The sequence below is a fragment of the Hippoglossus stenolepis genome, chromosome 14 (genome assembly GCF_022539355.2).
Source record: "Hippoglossus stenolepis isolate QCI-W04-F060 chromosome 14, HSTE1.2, whole genome shotgun sequence".
In the NCBI taxonomy this organism is placed as follows: Eukaryota; Metazoa; Chordata; class Actinopteri; order Pleuronectiformes; family Pleuronectidae; genus Hippoglossus; species Hippoglossus stenolepis.
In genome coordinates, this window is record NC_061496.1 from 475944 (window position 1) to 488631 (window position 12688).

The window sequence follows — 12688 nt, forward strand, 5'->3', positions numbered from 1 at the left end:
AATCTGAACATTTGTCAAATGAAAGTGAGAAATTTTAATTTAAACAAATGAAGAAAAATAAACAGTAAAGTTAGAAACTTCATGAAGGTGTTTGTCACTTTGAGTCGTGTTCGACTGAAACAACGAACATCAGATAAAAAAAGAAACGTTGAGCTTCTCCTTTAAAGCTTCGATAAACAGGAAGTCAGCAGATAAAATCATTCATATGAATTTTATTTGTGGAATCAATAAAATAAAAATGTGCAAAAACATTGACATGAAAATAACGCACACACACAAAGCAGATTTCCAGTTAAACCATAAAGAGACGTTTGGTCTGATTTGCTGCTGAAGAGTCACATATCCATTAAAACCAGTTTGACCCTGAACGCATTAGAAGCCAGACTCCATTTTAAACGTGGCGCCGCGTCAGAAGAGTTTGGGCAGCTGTCTCAGACGACTCAGGTCCAGAATATTTCCCACTGATCCCTCCGTCTGGTGCTTGCTCGTCCTCATTAAAGATGGACGCTTGCTGGAGCAGTTCTCCTTGTCGGCGCTGAGGGGCGTGGCTTTTCGGGCCAACAACTGCATCTTCGGCAGCAGGTCTCTGATCAGCTGACTCTGGGGGAGGGGCTTCACGTTCGGAGCTTCGGTCAGTGGCTGTCGAGTCGACGCCTCCTGAACTCTGACCTCCTCTTGCTCTTCTTCTTCCTCGCCGTCCTCCTCCTCGATCAGGCCGTACTTCCTCATGTACTGCCTGGTGCCCAGAGACATGTTGCTAGGCGACAGCAGGTAGTCAGAGGAGGAGGTGGGGACTAGACGAGGGGCGTGGCCTCCCAGAGACAACCTGCTGAGCTGAGAGTCGCTCAGGTAACGCAGAGCGATGGCGTTGGCCTCCAGACTCAGATCCACGCTGCCGCCTGGACACAGAAAGCTGACACTCAGATCAGACACGCCCAGTGTGGACAGGACAGCTGCTGGGTTGATGCTCGCCAGAGTGCTGAGAACACACACACACACACACACACACACACACACACACACACACACACACACACACACACACACACACACACACACACACACACACACACACACACACACACACACACACACACACACACACACACAGTAAATCGGAGGCTTTATCCATACGACAGCGTTTTAAAACTATCTCTGTGTTTTAATCCGACACTAACACACCTGAAAACACATCACATGACCACTCACGTGCACTGGACATGCACGTGTAACCAGACTGTTTGAATAACATCTCGTCTCCTTCATGTAAACAGTTGTATCAGCTGTTAGCAAAGACAACAGGGTCAGTAACTCTTGTAATTGATTCTCCATGTTGCATTTTCTGCTGAATCATCTTTCACTTCTCATGTGGGAAATAAAACTCATGGACGAAGTGTCGGACGTGTTTCGATTTGAGGACATCGGTACAAACTCTGATGCGTTTGTGAACAGGTTGAATTAAACGACAGACACAGCAGAGGTGACTCCTGGACGTCAGGGCTGAACGTGACGGCCGTGATCCTCCAGGCGCCGACGCCGTGTTTGACCTTTGACAGAAAAACTGAAGGATGACTCAGCAGAATACCGACGATGTGGAAACTGAATCAACAGCTTCAGAGCGACGTCACAGTGAAATGATGACGGAACATTAAAGAGCTTCTGCTCAAGCAGCAACAACTGCAGCTCAGAGGTGAAGCCGATGCAGAACTGCAAAAAAACTGCAGTTCACTGAGTGCCCACTTGAGGCTGGCTCCAAGAACAAGTCAATTCCCATTGACTCCCAAGTTAAAAAGCCCAACTTCAGAGCAGAATTAAACCTGTTTACAGCCTGGTTCAAAAAACAGTTTTACTCTCAATCACTCAGTTCTTTCTTCCTGACAACTGTACGGGGGGTGAATTAAACTAAACTTGCTCGTTTAGATAATATAGAGGTTTGAAACTATGCATAATTATCACTTGATGGACAGGTGAAGTCACCATTAGCTCTTCACTCCGACTGTTAGCTTGGTTTCACCTGAGCTAACAGGCTAATCCCCGTCACTGAACACGACCTGAGTCTGTGGAGACGTTTTCAGGCACATATCGGATGAATAGTACGTTTTGTTGTTCGGCTGGATCTCCTGACGGAGAAGACGTCTGCGCTCCAGTTTCTGTGGTAAGTCAAATATAGTGTTATATTTATGTGTTAGTAGTGATGAGCAGGTATCGGTGTCTCTGTACCTGGCTTGTTAGCTTAGCCCAGCTAGCCTCCAGGCAAGATACCAGCAGTAAAGAAGATGCTAACGGGAGCGTATGATTGTTCACTAATGTTATTAAACTGACACAACACCACACGGCAGAGAGAAGCGTTAGTTTATTGTGATAAAACTTCTAAACTGAAGGCGAATGTGTTTGGAGAATAAGCTCCACCACGTTAGATATCTAACGTAAAGTTATTTGCCTCGCTATCCTAGTTATGTTAACATTGATGCAACACTTGACTGTGCGTTAATGTGAGTAACTTTAGTATTAATGTTATATTAGATTATAGTTCAAGAAATAACGTTAGTGCCGCTGCTCCAGTGGGAAACTGGTTGAGCTGGAGTTTGTTATTGAGGCTTAAAAAGTTTGATTGATAATATTACTACAACAAACACAGGTTATTATCCACAGGAGGATATCAGATCATTTAAAAATATTATTCAGTTCAATTCTATATATTGGGGACATCACAGTTGTCTGAATTTAATAAACCTGTAGTTTTGGATGATTAAAATACGCCCAGGTGATAAAACATGTTCCCTCACATTCTGATGAGAAACATTATTTGTAATTTGTCCTCTGTGTCGACTCTCACTCACTGTTCTAACAGTCACACGTTACCACTCAGTGTATTTTCTTTTAATGACATCACTGCTGTTTCTTCACCTCCATGTCACAAAGTTTCTTCTTCTTCTCATCACTTGATGCTGATTCAACAGAGAAACCCATTGGTCAGCAGGATCATTTAATATTCATGAGGTGCTTTGAATTGACCATATATGGTTGCATGTGGGCGTGTAGAGGGCGGGGCATGAGGCAGATCCACATATGCACATTTCCAGGTGGACTGTGGTTTATAAAGGGAACATTCAGGTGTGCGTGTGCACGGTTGTGTAAATCTGAAACCATTTGTGGCTTTTGTGCGCACGTAGACTTTTAGTATGAATCGTACGACGCTCTGTTCGATAAATGAGGACCCTGGTTTTACCTGACACTCTCCACATCTCGCACTCTTTTCCTGTCAGACTCCGTCAGATCTTCTTTGTCCACGTCGACTCCGAGCTGCTGCAGCTGCCGCACAGTGGCGCTGACTACGGGGTCGGAACTCTGCTGCCTCCTTCTGGACGGGGAGGAGACCGCAGACTCACTTCTCCTCCTGGACTCCACTTCCTGTCCATGGTCCGACTCCTGCAGACGACTGGTCAGCTGAGTCTGAGGTCATAACAAGAGGTTGTAAGGTCGTCTGTTCAGTACCCCCCATTTAGAAGGTGTCCTGTTACCATCAGGTTTTTGTAGAAGCTCTGCTGCTCGTCTCTGCGCATGCTCACAGTGACGCCCGCTGGACTCTGCAAACAACTGAACACACACGCCTTCTTAATTACCTGTTTAAACAACAACCATCTTCACTAGTGTGAGCGTCTCACCTGTGTTGACCAGTAGGGGAGCAGGGAGACATCTGATTTGTGATGTCACAGGCCTCAGAACTGCCCACAGTCTCAGTGACGGACAGGTCATGTGACGAGGAGTGTCTGCAGGAGGAGGAGGGGCTGGGGGAGGAAGGAGAGGTGGGGGGTGGGGCTTCTGTCTCCTGATGGGGGAGGGGCTGGACAGGGTTTGCCCAGAACAGACTGGCACCTGAAAACAAAGTGATGTCATCATCACACACACCTCAGTGAATCACTTTCTCACACTCAGTCACTAGGGCTGCACAATATTAGGAAAACATGCGATAACGTTGTTTAAAGGGATAGTTCACCGATAAATGAAAATGCACTCATTATCTCCAATACAACTGAAGTCAATGGTGACTGATTCTTCAAACGTAATAAAACAGAAAAAACCTAAATGCCTCGATATCTGCTCCTGTAGTGTCATCAAGCCCTGACATTCATATTCGACTGTTTTAAGCCTAAACGTCCACTGGAAGTGACGAAGGCCCAATCCCATCTCACCCTTTTAGCCCTTCCCCTTCGTTTTCCCCTAACACTGTCGGAGTGGGCTGTCCCAATACCTGTCAGGATTGAGGGGTAGGCCCAAGGGGGGGGCTCTACAAACGGAGGGGTACCCAGAATGCCGTGCAAATCACCGGCAAGCTGGGAGAGAGACCCACAAATGTAATATTTTCTCCATTAATAAGGATTTAAAACTTACGATAATGATGTAATAGCTTAGTTTAATATCATTTCAAGAATCGACTTCAGTTGTATTGGCACTTAACCGCATCTCCAGACAGACAGACAGACAGACAGACACACACCTGTCCCCACAGCGACGCTGGTCGTGCTCCTGGACTCCTGAGTGTTGACATGTTTCATCTGAGCCTCCAGCAGCATCTGAACCTACAGTTAGACAAAAGTGAGTACTCCAGTTTCCATGACAACCACACACCCTGGGACCAATCAGCAGCCTGGTTGGTGACGAGTTATGTTTGAAAATGACAGATAAAGTTTTTGTTACCTGAGCCTGCAGGAGGCGCAGCTGTCGGTCCTGGTGGAGGAGGACCTGGTAGGTGTCTGATGGTACGACTCCGCCCACCTGATCAGTGCACTGATTTACATAGGGGGAGGGAGGGAGGGAGGAGGGGAGGAGACAAGAGGAGGATGACTGCAGGGACCAGGAGGAGCAGGGGGGAGGAGGAGAGAGGGAGGAGACAAAGGGTCATGTGAGGGAGGGGGGAAAAGACCTCGGGTGGAGGAGGGGGGAGCAGGAGGAGTCATTGGATGGTTTCTGAAAGTGGGGGGAGGAGGAGCGGCAGAGGAGAGTATGGGGGTGGAGTTACAGGTGTAAGGCGAGTAGCAGGTGGAGGGCGGCTGCAGGTTAGAGTTGGGGGTGCTATGGAGGTGAGGAGGGGGAGGTCTGGGAGCTGGGGAGGAGGAGGTGGGGGTGCTTCCTGTTGGAGGAGCGGACTTCCTGTCAGCCGACGAAAGAGGAAGACATCTGTGGGCGGAGCCAGGGTCCTGCCAGGTGAAGCTGCTGTCAATCAGCAGAGAGAGTTCAGGAACAGACGGCTGAACTCTACGACTCTGTAACAGACACATCGACCCCTGTTGGTGAACACTGGTACTGAACAGTTTTCAAACCAAAAACATCAAAGTAGACGTGAAATAAATGTTTGTAAAGATGTTTCTGTCGTTTCATCTCGTTCTTCTCTCTCTGACGTTTGTTCAAGTTTCTGATCAGTTTGGTTTGAATCAGTTATTTGATGATATAAGAACAGACCGAGACGTCATGATTGACATGTGACACTGACTCCTGATTGGTCGAGTGCGTGTTTGGGCGGGACCGAGATACCCGATCGTCTTTATATACAGTCACTGATCATCTTTATATACAGTCACTGATGGTCTTTATATACAGTCACTGATCATCTTTATATACAGTCACTGATGGTCTTTATATACAGTCACTGATCATCTTTATATACAGTCACTGATGGTCTTTATATACAGTCAGTGATGGTCTTTATATACAGTCACTGATCATCTTTATATACAGTCACTGATCATCTTTATATACAGTCACTGATCGTCTTTATATACAGTCAGTGATGGTCTTTATATACAGTCACTGATCATCTTTATATACAGTCACTGATCGTCTTTATATACAGTCACTGATGGTCTTTATATACAGTCACTGATCATCTTTATATACAGTCACTGATGGTCTTTATATACAGTCTATATTTTGTCATGAATGTGTTCTATTATATAGATTTATAGTTTTCCTCTTTTCTTGTGGCCCAAATGTTTTTCTGTTTTCCAGGATGATGAAGGAAAATGACACAAAAGAAGAAGAGTGGGAGCTGAAGGACAGACGTTGTTTATAACCCGTCTCTACGTCCTCGGTATCGTTACGTCGCAGTGATGTGGTGATGGTCTGTTAGCTGTTAGCCTCATTAGCACCGTTAGCAGGTAGCCTCCTGACAGCCCTGAGCTGTGACTCACCTGCTGAGCGGGGGCATGAGGACTCGGGGACGGTCGTGGAGAAAGGTCTTCGTCTTCGACTCCAGAGTCCTGATCAGTGACGGAGACACCGGCAGCTGACGGGGGGGCGCTGGGGAGAGGGGGGGGATTGGGGGCTCAGTGAAAACTCCTCTTTGTCAGTATGTTCAGTAAGTGGGATTGTCCCTTTAAACCTGGTACCTGTTAAAGGAGCTCTGAGCCGCTCTGAACGTCTCCGTCTGTCTGTGATCGTCTGAAGACAGCTCACACTGCAGAGACTGACCGTCCACCGACGCCACCTGCTGAACACACAGCTCATCATCAGCCCCACTCAGAATCAATTCATCAATAAGGTGAAGCTGCTGAAGTCCACGTAGTGTCGGATGAGTGGTTACCTGGTAGAGTGTGACAGACTGGGAGGCGCTGAGGAACTCACAGTCCAGCTGTAGTCCTGGTCCTGGTCCTCGACACTGGAAGAACTGTGGAGCTCTGTGAGTGGCAGCGAACAGAACGAGCAGGAAACAGCCGCTCTCTGACAAAACTCTGAAACACAGTTGAGTCGCTCGATCACAACTCAACATCATCAATACACAACGTTTGTCTCCACAGACGTCTTCTGTCTCTCACCTTTCCTGCAGGGCGGTGCTGAACAGGAACCTCAGACACCAGGACATCACTTGAGGGTTGTACATGTGTGTGACTCCACTCAGCCAGCTGTCAAAGACACAAACAGTCAGAAAAGAACATCTCTCAGTACATCTCTGCCAACAGTCTGTCAGATTAGTTTGAAAAATGGAATGTTGTTGTGCTCAGTCTTTAATTGATCTTTTGTGTTATTGTTTCCAGGTCATCATGACGAGACCAGGAACAGTTGTGCAGACTTTAGGCACCACTGTACGTTTGTCGTACATGCATCATTCACGCCTAGCAGCTAGCCTGCTAACAAAGCCAGGTAAAGCGAGAGTGGAGGCCAACATGTCCTACACGCGCTGGAAGTGGTTGACTAATTACAGAGAAGGCCAGCTGGCCAATCGGACTCACAGTCCGACCAGCGGCAGGTTGGCAGCTTTGGGATCAGACTCCAGTAGCAGCAGCAGCTTCCGGGTTTGATCCATGGTCAGAAACCTGCGAACACACACATGGTTCAGTGTCAGTAAAAACACGCTCCACCAGAGGAAGCAGTGTGACTCGTATCGGTGAAGGTCACATGATCTCACCCTCTATGGCAGTTGGTGGCGTGCTGCAGCGTTCGGCCCACGCCGATCAGACTCCTCAGCAGAGCAGTGGGGATGATGGGAATGGCTCGGACCGGCTGGATGTCCATGCTGACAGACGGACAGATGGCCGACCAGCTGAGACTAAACACCATAGTGTCAGACTGCTGAGAGCAGACCACACGACCTCTGACCTTTATCAGCTGAGACAGATCCAGAGTCTGCCTGCTGCTCACAAACTGCTGCAGCGCCTGTCGACACACACAGATGAGACGATGTGACACCACAATTAAATTCACTAGATCCTCAAATCACACACACACACACACACACACACACACATAAATGTCTGTCTGATTGTTTTCATAATGATTTATTCTCTGAGAAATCAGTCAAAATTAAAAATCAAAAAAACAAAGCCGTGACGTCCTGTGGAGGATCTCCGGAGAATTGGGTCCAGACTTTTTCCAGAAGATCCCGGACTTTTATTATCATACTTGAACATTGTGAGATAATCGGGAGAAGTTCACGTCAGCAGAGTTAAGGCGGTCGAGAGGGGAGGCGCTGACTGATGACCTCAGAGACTTTACCTTGACGCTGTGATGGATCTCGGCCTCTGATTGGATAACGGTGACAGGTGACGTCTCAGTCTGAGTGGAAAACAAACAAGGAACAAGGACGTCTCCAGGAAGCAGAGCAGTAGGGACCCTGGCCGAGGATCCAACCTGGTCCCGACCAGGATCAAAGCGGTTCAGAGTCACAGTGACCCCCTCCTCATCTGGACCCCACGAGCACAAACAGCAGAGAACAGGAGTTAATATGAGCCAGGTGAGTTTGACCAATCAGAGCTCAGGATGACAAGCAGGTGACCTCTGACCTGAGTCCACACACACTGATCCCAGGAAGAAACAGTGGAGGCGGGGCTTGTTACTGTGACGGACGTGACGCTGAGCCAGTCGCAGAGCTTTCTCCAACAGCACCACACGAGGCTTCCTAGACACACACACACACACACACACACACTTTGTACAATCTTATCTAACACTGACATTAAAACCGAAGTACACTGAACCAATCGATCACTGGATTGAGGTGGTCTGAGGCGTCGGCCGCTCCGATGGTTACCTGTGCGAGCAGAGCTGGAGGCGGAGCATGTCTCCTGAGGGGCCGTCCCACAGAGCTGATCGGGATTTGGGGAAACTCAGCAGCATCAGAGAGTTTGTGGAGTTTCTGTTGAAGACGAGGTCATCACTTCAGTAAATGGTCTGAATATATATAGATTTATATAGCTCTAGTCTTCATTAGTTTATTGTCATTCATAAAGGTGCATCTCTGGGAAACTGGGATCGAACCACTGACCTTCTGATTAGAGAATAACTGCTCTACCCCTCAGCAACAAACTTTATTCTTCACACCAAACACATGACGATGATTCTCTTCTTATTTATTTACAAAACACTCATCTATAAACGTCCCGATTGTCATTTTAACGACGGATCAATATCACACTGCACGAGGTCACAACACTGTCTGGTCCTTGAAAATCTAAATGTCAACAGATTGGGAAATTGGCTTTTAAACACCACAAACATGTGGAACAACTACCAGAAGACAAGCTGATCCCAGTTTAATCAATTTAAATCCATTTGAGCTGACATAGACCAGTATGAATGTGTTTTCTATAAATTCTTGTTGCTCTCCCTATGTTGATTGTTGTTTAAAATGTACTGATGTAAGTGAATAGATTTCTTTACTGGTGAAAAGAGAACTTGCTCTCAATGGCCCTTCCCTGTTTAAATAAAGGAAGGAATGAATGATAGGATTCATTAAGTGTGAATGTGTCGGATGTTGAGGGTTCACATGACAGCGTCCTGCGTGTTTCACCTCTTCAGTCCTGTGAATTCACCGTTCCTGCAGCTTTCAAAAAGTTAAATTCCAGACCTTTTAAGACCCTAATGAATGAAAATTAAAGATCTATGATATGAAGGAATAGCAGAGTCAGAATTACTGACACATCATCATAACTGAAGATAAAGTTTCTCTCAGAAACAGAGTCACACAGACGAGTGAAGACGACCAGTCATCGGTTCCAGGTTTAACATTAATATCATCATTTTATTGATGAGAACCTGTTTCTATTGACACATATCTTTTGTTATTATTATATATTATAATATTTTCCTTTTATTGTTGTTCTGCTCAGAATTTATGATAAACTGTGCAGACAGATGTAAACATCCTCTTTATGAACTTTAGTCTCAGTGAAGCTTTCTCTCAGTTTGACAAAGACCCGCAACCAAACTTCATTTCCTGTCCTGAAGTTCCATCTGATCCTGTTGCACTTGAATCTGCAGTAAATAGCCGGATCCCTTGTTCCTGCACTATTCTGTCCACAACATGGCGGCGGATCCACTGAAGGAACAAACGGACACTGGGTGCAACTCTCCGTGTTTTCAACGAACCACACTCACTGTGCCGGTCAGCAGAGGAAACCAGACCCACCTTCCTCTCACGTTCTCCGGGGTGAACACGTCTTCAAACACCGCGGCCGGCAGAGTCTGGAGCTTCACCGGGTAGCTCATCCCTCCGTGTCCGGCCGAGAGCAGCCGAGCTCGGTGACACACGTCCGTTAGCCGCGTTAGCTTCCTGCCCGGGTCGGCTAGTTCGTTAGCTTTACCCGGTATTACCCGGAACTGTTTAGTAAAATCACAAAGAGACTCGGTTAACTTCGTATCTGATGCATTTAACCTTCATTTTAATGGAAACAAACACCGTCTATAACCTGGATCAAGTGGAACATAAACACCGTGTATAACCTGGATCAAGTGGAACATAAACACCGTGTATAACCTGGATCAAGTGGAAACATAAACACCGTGTATAACCTGGATCAAGTGGAAACATAAACACCGTGTATAACCTGGATCAAGTGGAACATAAACACCGTGTATAACCTGGATCAAGTGGAACATTAACACCGTCTATAACCTGGATCAAGTGGAACATAAACACCGTGTATAACCTGGATCAAGTGGAAACATAAACACCGTGTATAACCTGGATCGATCCGCAGTTTAACCGTGGCGCTGTTTCTGCTCCTCACTGGCGGGGCACCTCCACCGTCCAATAGCAAGCTCCGTGTCAGTGACGCTGACCAATAGGAAGCGCCGTGGCAGTGACGCTAACCAATAGGAAGCGCCGTGGCAGTGACGCTAACCAATAGCGCGCATGTCCCGTTGCAGATTTCTTCTTCTTGTGTCAATGGAGACAGATGAAGCTCGACAGCGCCCCCATAGGCTGGAGAGGCCGCTGAGGGTAGTTCACTACAGCAGGGGCGGATCTAGAGGTACAGGTTTCTCCTCTGGCCCCCCAATGGCTCCATTCTGACAATCACATTCATTTCATTCCCTCAATTCCTTTGTTTAAAAGAAAAAATCCATTAAATACGTATTCAAATAAAACTTTTCCCGTGTGTGACCCCATTGTTTACATTGGAATAAAAACAACATTTTAATGAGTCGTGTCTCAGGCGGAGTGCTCACACACACACACACACACACACACACACACACACACACACACACACACACCTACACACACACTCACATACACACTCACTTGTTTGTAGTTCTATCTTAGTGAGGTCACTCGTTGACATAATACATACCCTACCCTAACCTAAACCTAACTCTAACCCTAACACCAAGTCTTAACTCTCAAACAGTCCTTTGAAGAAGTGAGGACCAGACAAAATGTCCTCACTCTGTACGTCTATGATCTACTTTAAGAACTGAATCTATATTAAATCGAGAACTTGTTAATCAGAGTAGAATCGATAATCGATATCAGTAACTCAGCCCAAGTTGGACAGTATGTTCCCCATGTTCATTCTGCATGCAGAGGATTTGTAATCTAATCCCACGTGACATAGGAAGCCTGTTAGTATTCTTATTATTATTAAAACTTGTTTTTGTTAAAATGTATTGTATTGTTTGTTGTAGTGTTGTTTTAAATAGGTATCATTGATGGTAGTTGATAAATAGCTGGCAAGCACAGCTACCTACAGTATTTAGCAGTTAGTCAACATTTATCCACTCAATCAGAATAAATAAAGTTAACACACAGATCACATGACATCAGAACTAATCCAGCTCACACTTCCCCTCGCTGTGGCTCAAGTCATAGGGTCTTGCACTAACCAGAAGGTCGGCGGTTCGATCCCTGTTTCGTGTGCCTTTGTCCTTGGACAAGATACTGAGCCCCATGTTGCCCCGGATGTCTGTGTGTGAATGATATGATGAAGAATGTGCTGTACTTAAATGCACTGTATGAATGAATGGTAACACTGAGTCATCAAGACCGGAAGAGATCCATATAAATACAAACCATTTATTTTACAGACCTTTTTAAACTGGCCAAAGTCTAATGTGACAAATGTAAACATTTACTATAAGTGTGTGTGTTGAATTATTCACGTGAGCTACTGGTCATCTTTCAACACACAAAGTAATTTCCTGAAAAGCAGCATGTGCAGGAATTATTTATCAGTGTTACAGGACACCGAGCAGCACGCACACATACACACACAGAACAACACACAGAACAACACACACACATGCTGGGGCCCTCATGAGACTTGTAGCTCTGGGGCTGTCGAGGCCTGTTATTTATTCTTGACTCACATCCATTCTGTTGCCTTTATTTCATCTTATTTGATATTTATTTTCAAGCAAAAATGAACAAACATGTCTAATTCCAGCGTGAGGTCAAAGATTGTGTGAGAAACACGAGCATCAGTCCTTCTGTAACAGCTGATCATCACCTCATTCATATCAATTAATACATTCAAATATTGTTTGTGTTGATTTGACATCAATCAATCAATCAAATTTTATTTGTATAGCCCATATTCACAAATCCCAGTTTGTCTCATGGTCTTTAACAAGGTGAGACGTCCTCTGTTCTTAACCCTCAAGAGTCAAACTACTAAAACCTTTAACAGGTAAAGAAGGTAGAAACCTCAGAGACACATGTGAGGATCCGTCTCCCAGGACGGACACAAGTGAACAGATGTCACGTGGAACAGAGGACATCAGAGAGATCAGAGTATTTACAGATTTGATAAGAATAAACACTTTGTAGAATAACTGAAGGTCAATGAATTTGAAATTTTGAAATAATCCCAGTTCATTTAATTTCTCTGAGAGTAAAGTGTTTCCTGCTTGGAGTGAAAAGTGTTTCCTGTTTATCTGAGGAGACGAGGATCTTCTTCTTAGACGATCTTTGGCC

General features: G+C 45.7%; 2 protein-coding genes across 7 annotated transcripts in view; one reads left to right on the forward strand and one right to left on the reverse strand.

The window, feature by feature from the left end:
• The window catches only part of LOC118121592 (receptor expression-enhancing protein 6), a 719670-nt gene that overhangs the window by 463078 nt on the left and 243904 nt on the right, over window positions 1–12688 (forward strand). The window lies entirely within an intron of this gene.
• On the reverse strand, window positions 193–10558 carry stil (STIL centriolar assembly protein). The gene is made up of 17 exons (XM_047342924.1): window positions 9902–10558; window positions 8525–8629; window positions 8277–8392; window positions 7990–8177; window positions 7403–7650; window positions 7227–7310; window positions 6813–6899; window positions 6581–6728; window positions 6387–6487; window positions 6189–6297; window positions 4833–5264; window positions 4699–4788; window positions 4499–4580; window positions 3666–3876; window positions 3522–3597; window positions 3230–3453; window positions 193–979 (listed from the first exon to the last, which is right to left on the reverse strand). Exons 1-17 carry the CDS (start codon window positions 9979–9981, stop codon window positions 409–411), a joined length of 2952 nt encoding a protein of 983 aa, XP_047198880.1. The 5' UTR covers window positions 9982–10558; the 3' UTR covers window positions 193–408.

What these genes read in the sequence shown, in the direction of transcription:
- stil (XM_047342924.1), bottom strand. Translation starts at nt 9,981, where the DNA reads ATGAGCTACCCGGTGAAGCTCCAGACTCTGCCGGCCGCGGTGTTTGAA. An exon ending in CTCCAGCTCTGCTCGCACAG is followed by an intron (nt 8,393 to 8,524) that starts GTAACCATCGGA and finishes GTGTGTGTCTAG; the next exon opens with GAAGCCTCGTGTGGTGCTGT. An exon ending in CTCATGCCCCCGCTCAGCAG is followed by an intron (nt 5,265 to 6,188) that starts GTGAGTCACAGC and finishes TGTCTGTTACAG; the next exon opens with AGTCGTAGAGTTCAGCCGTC.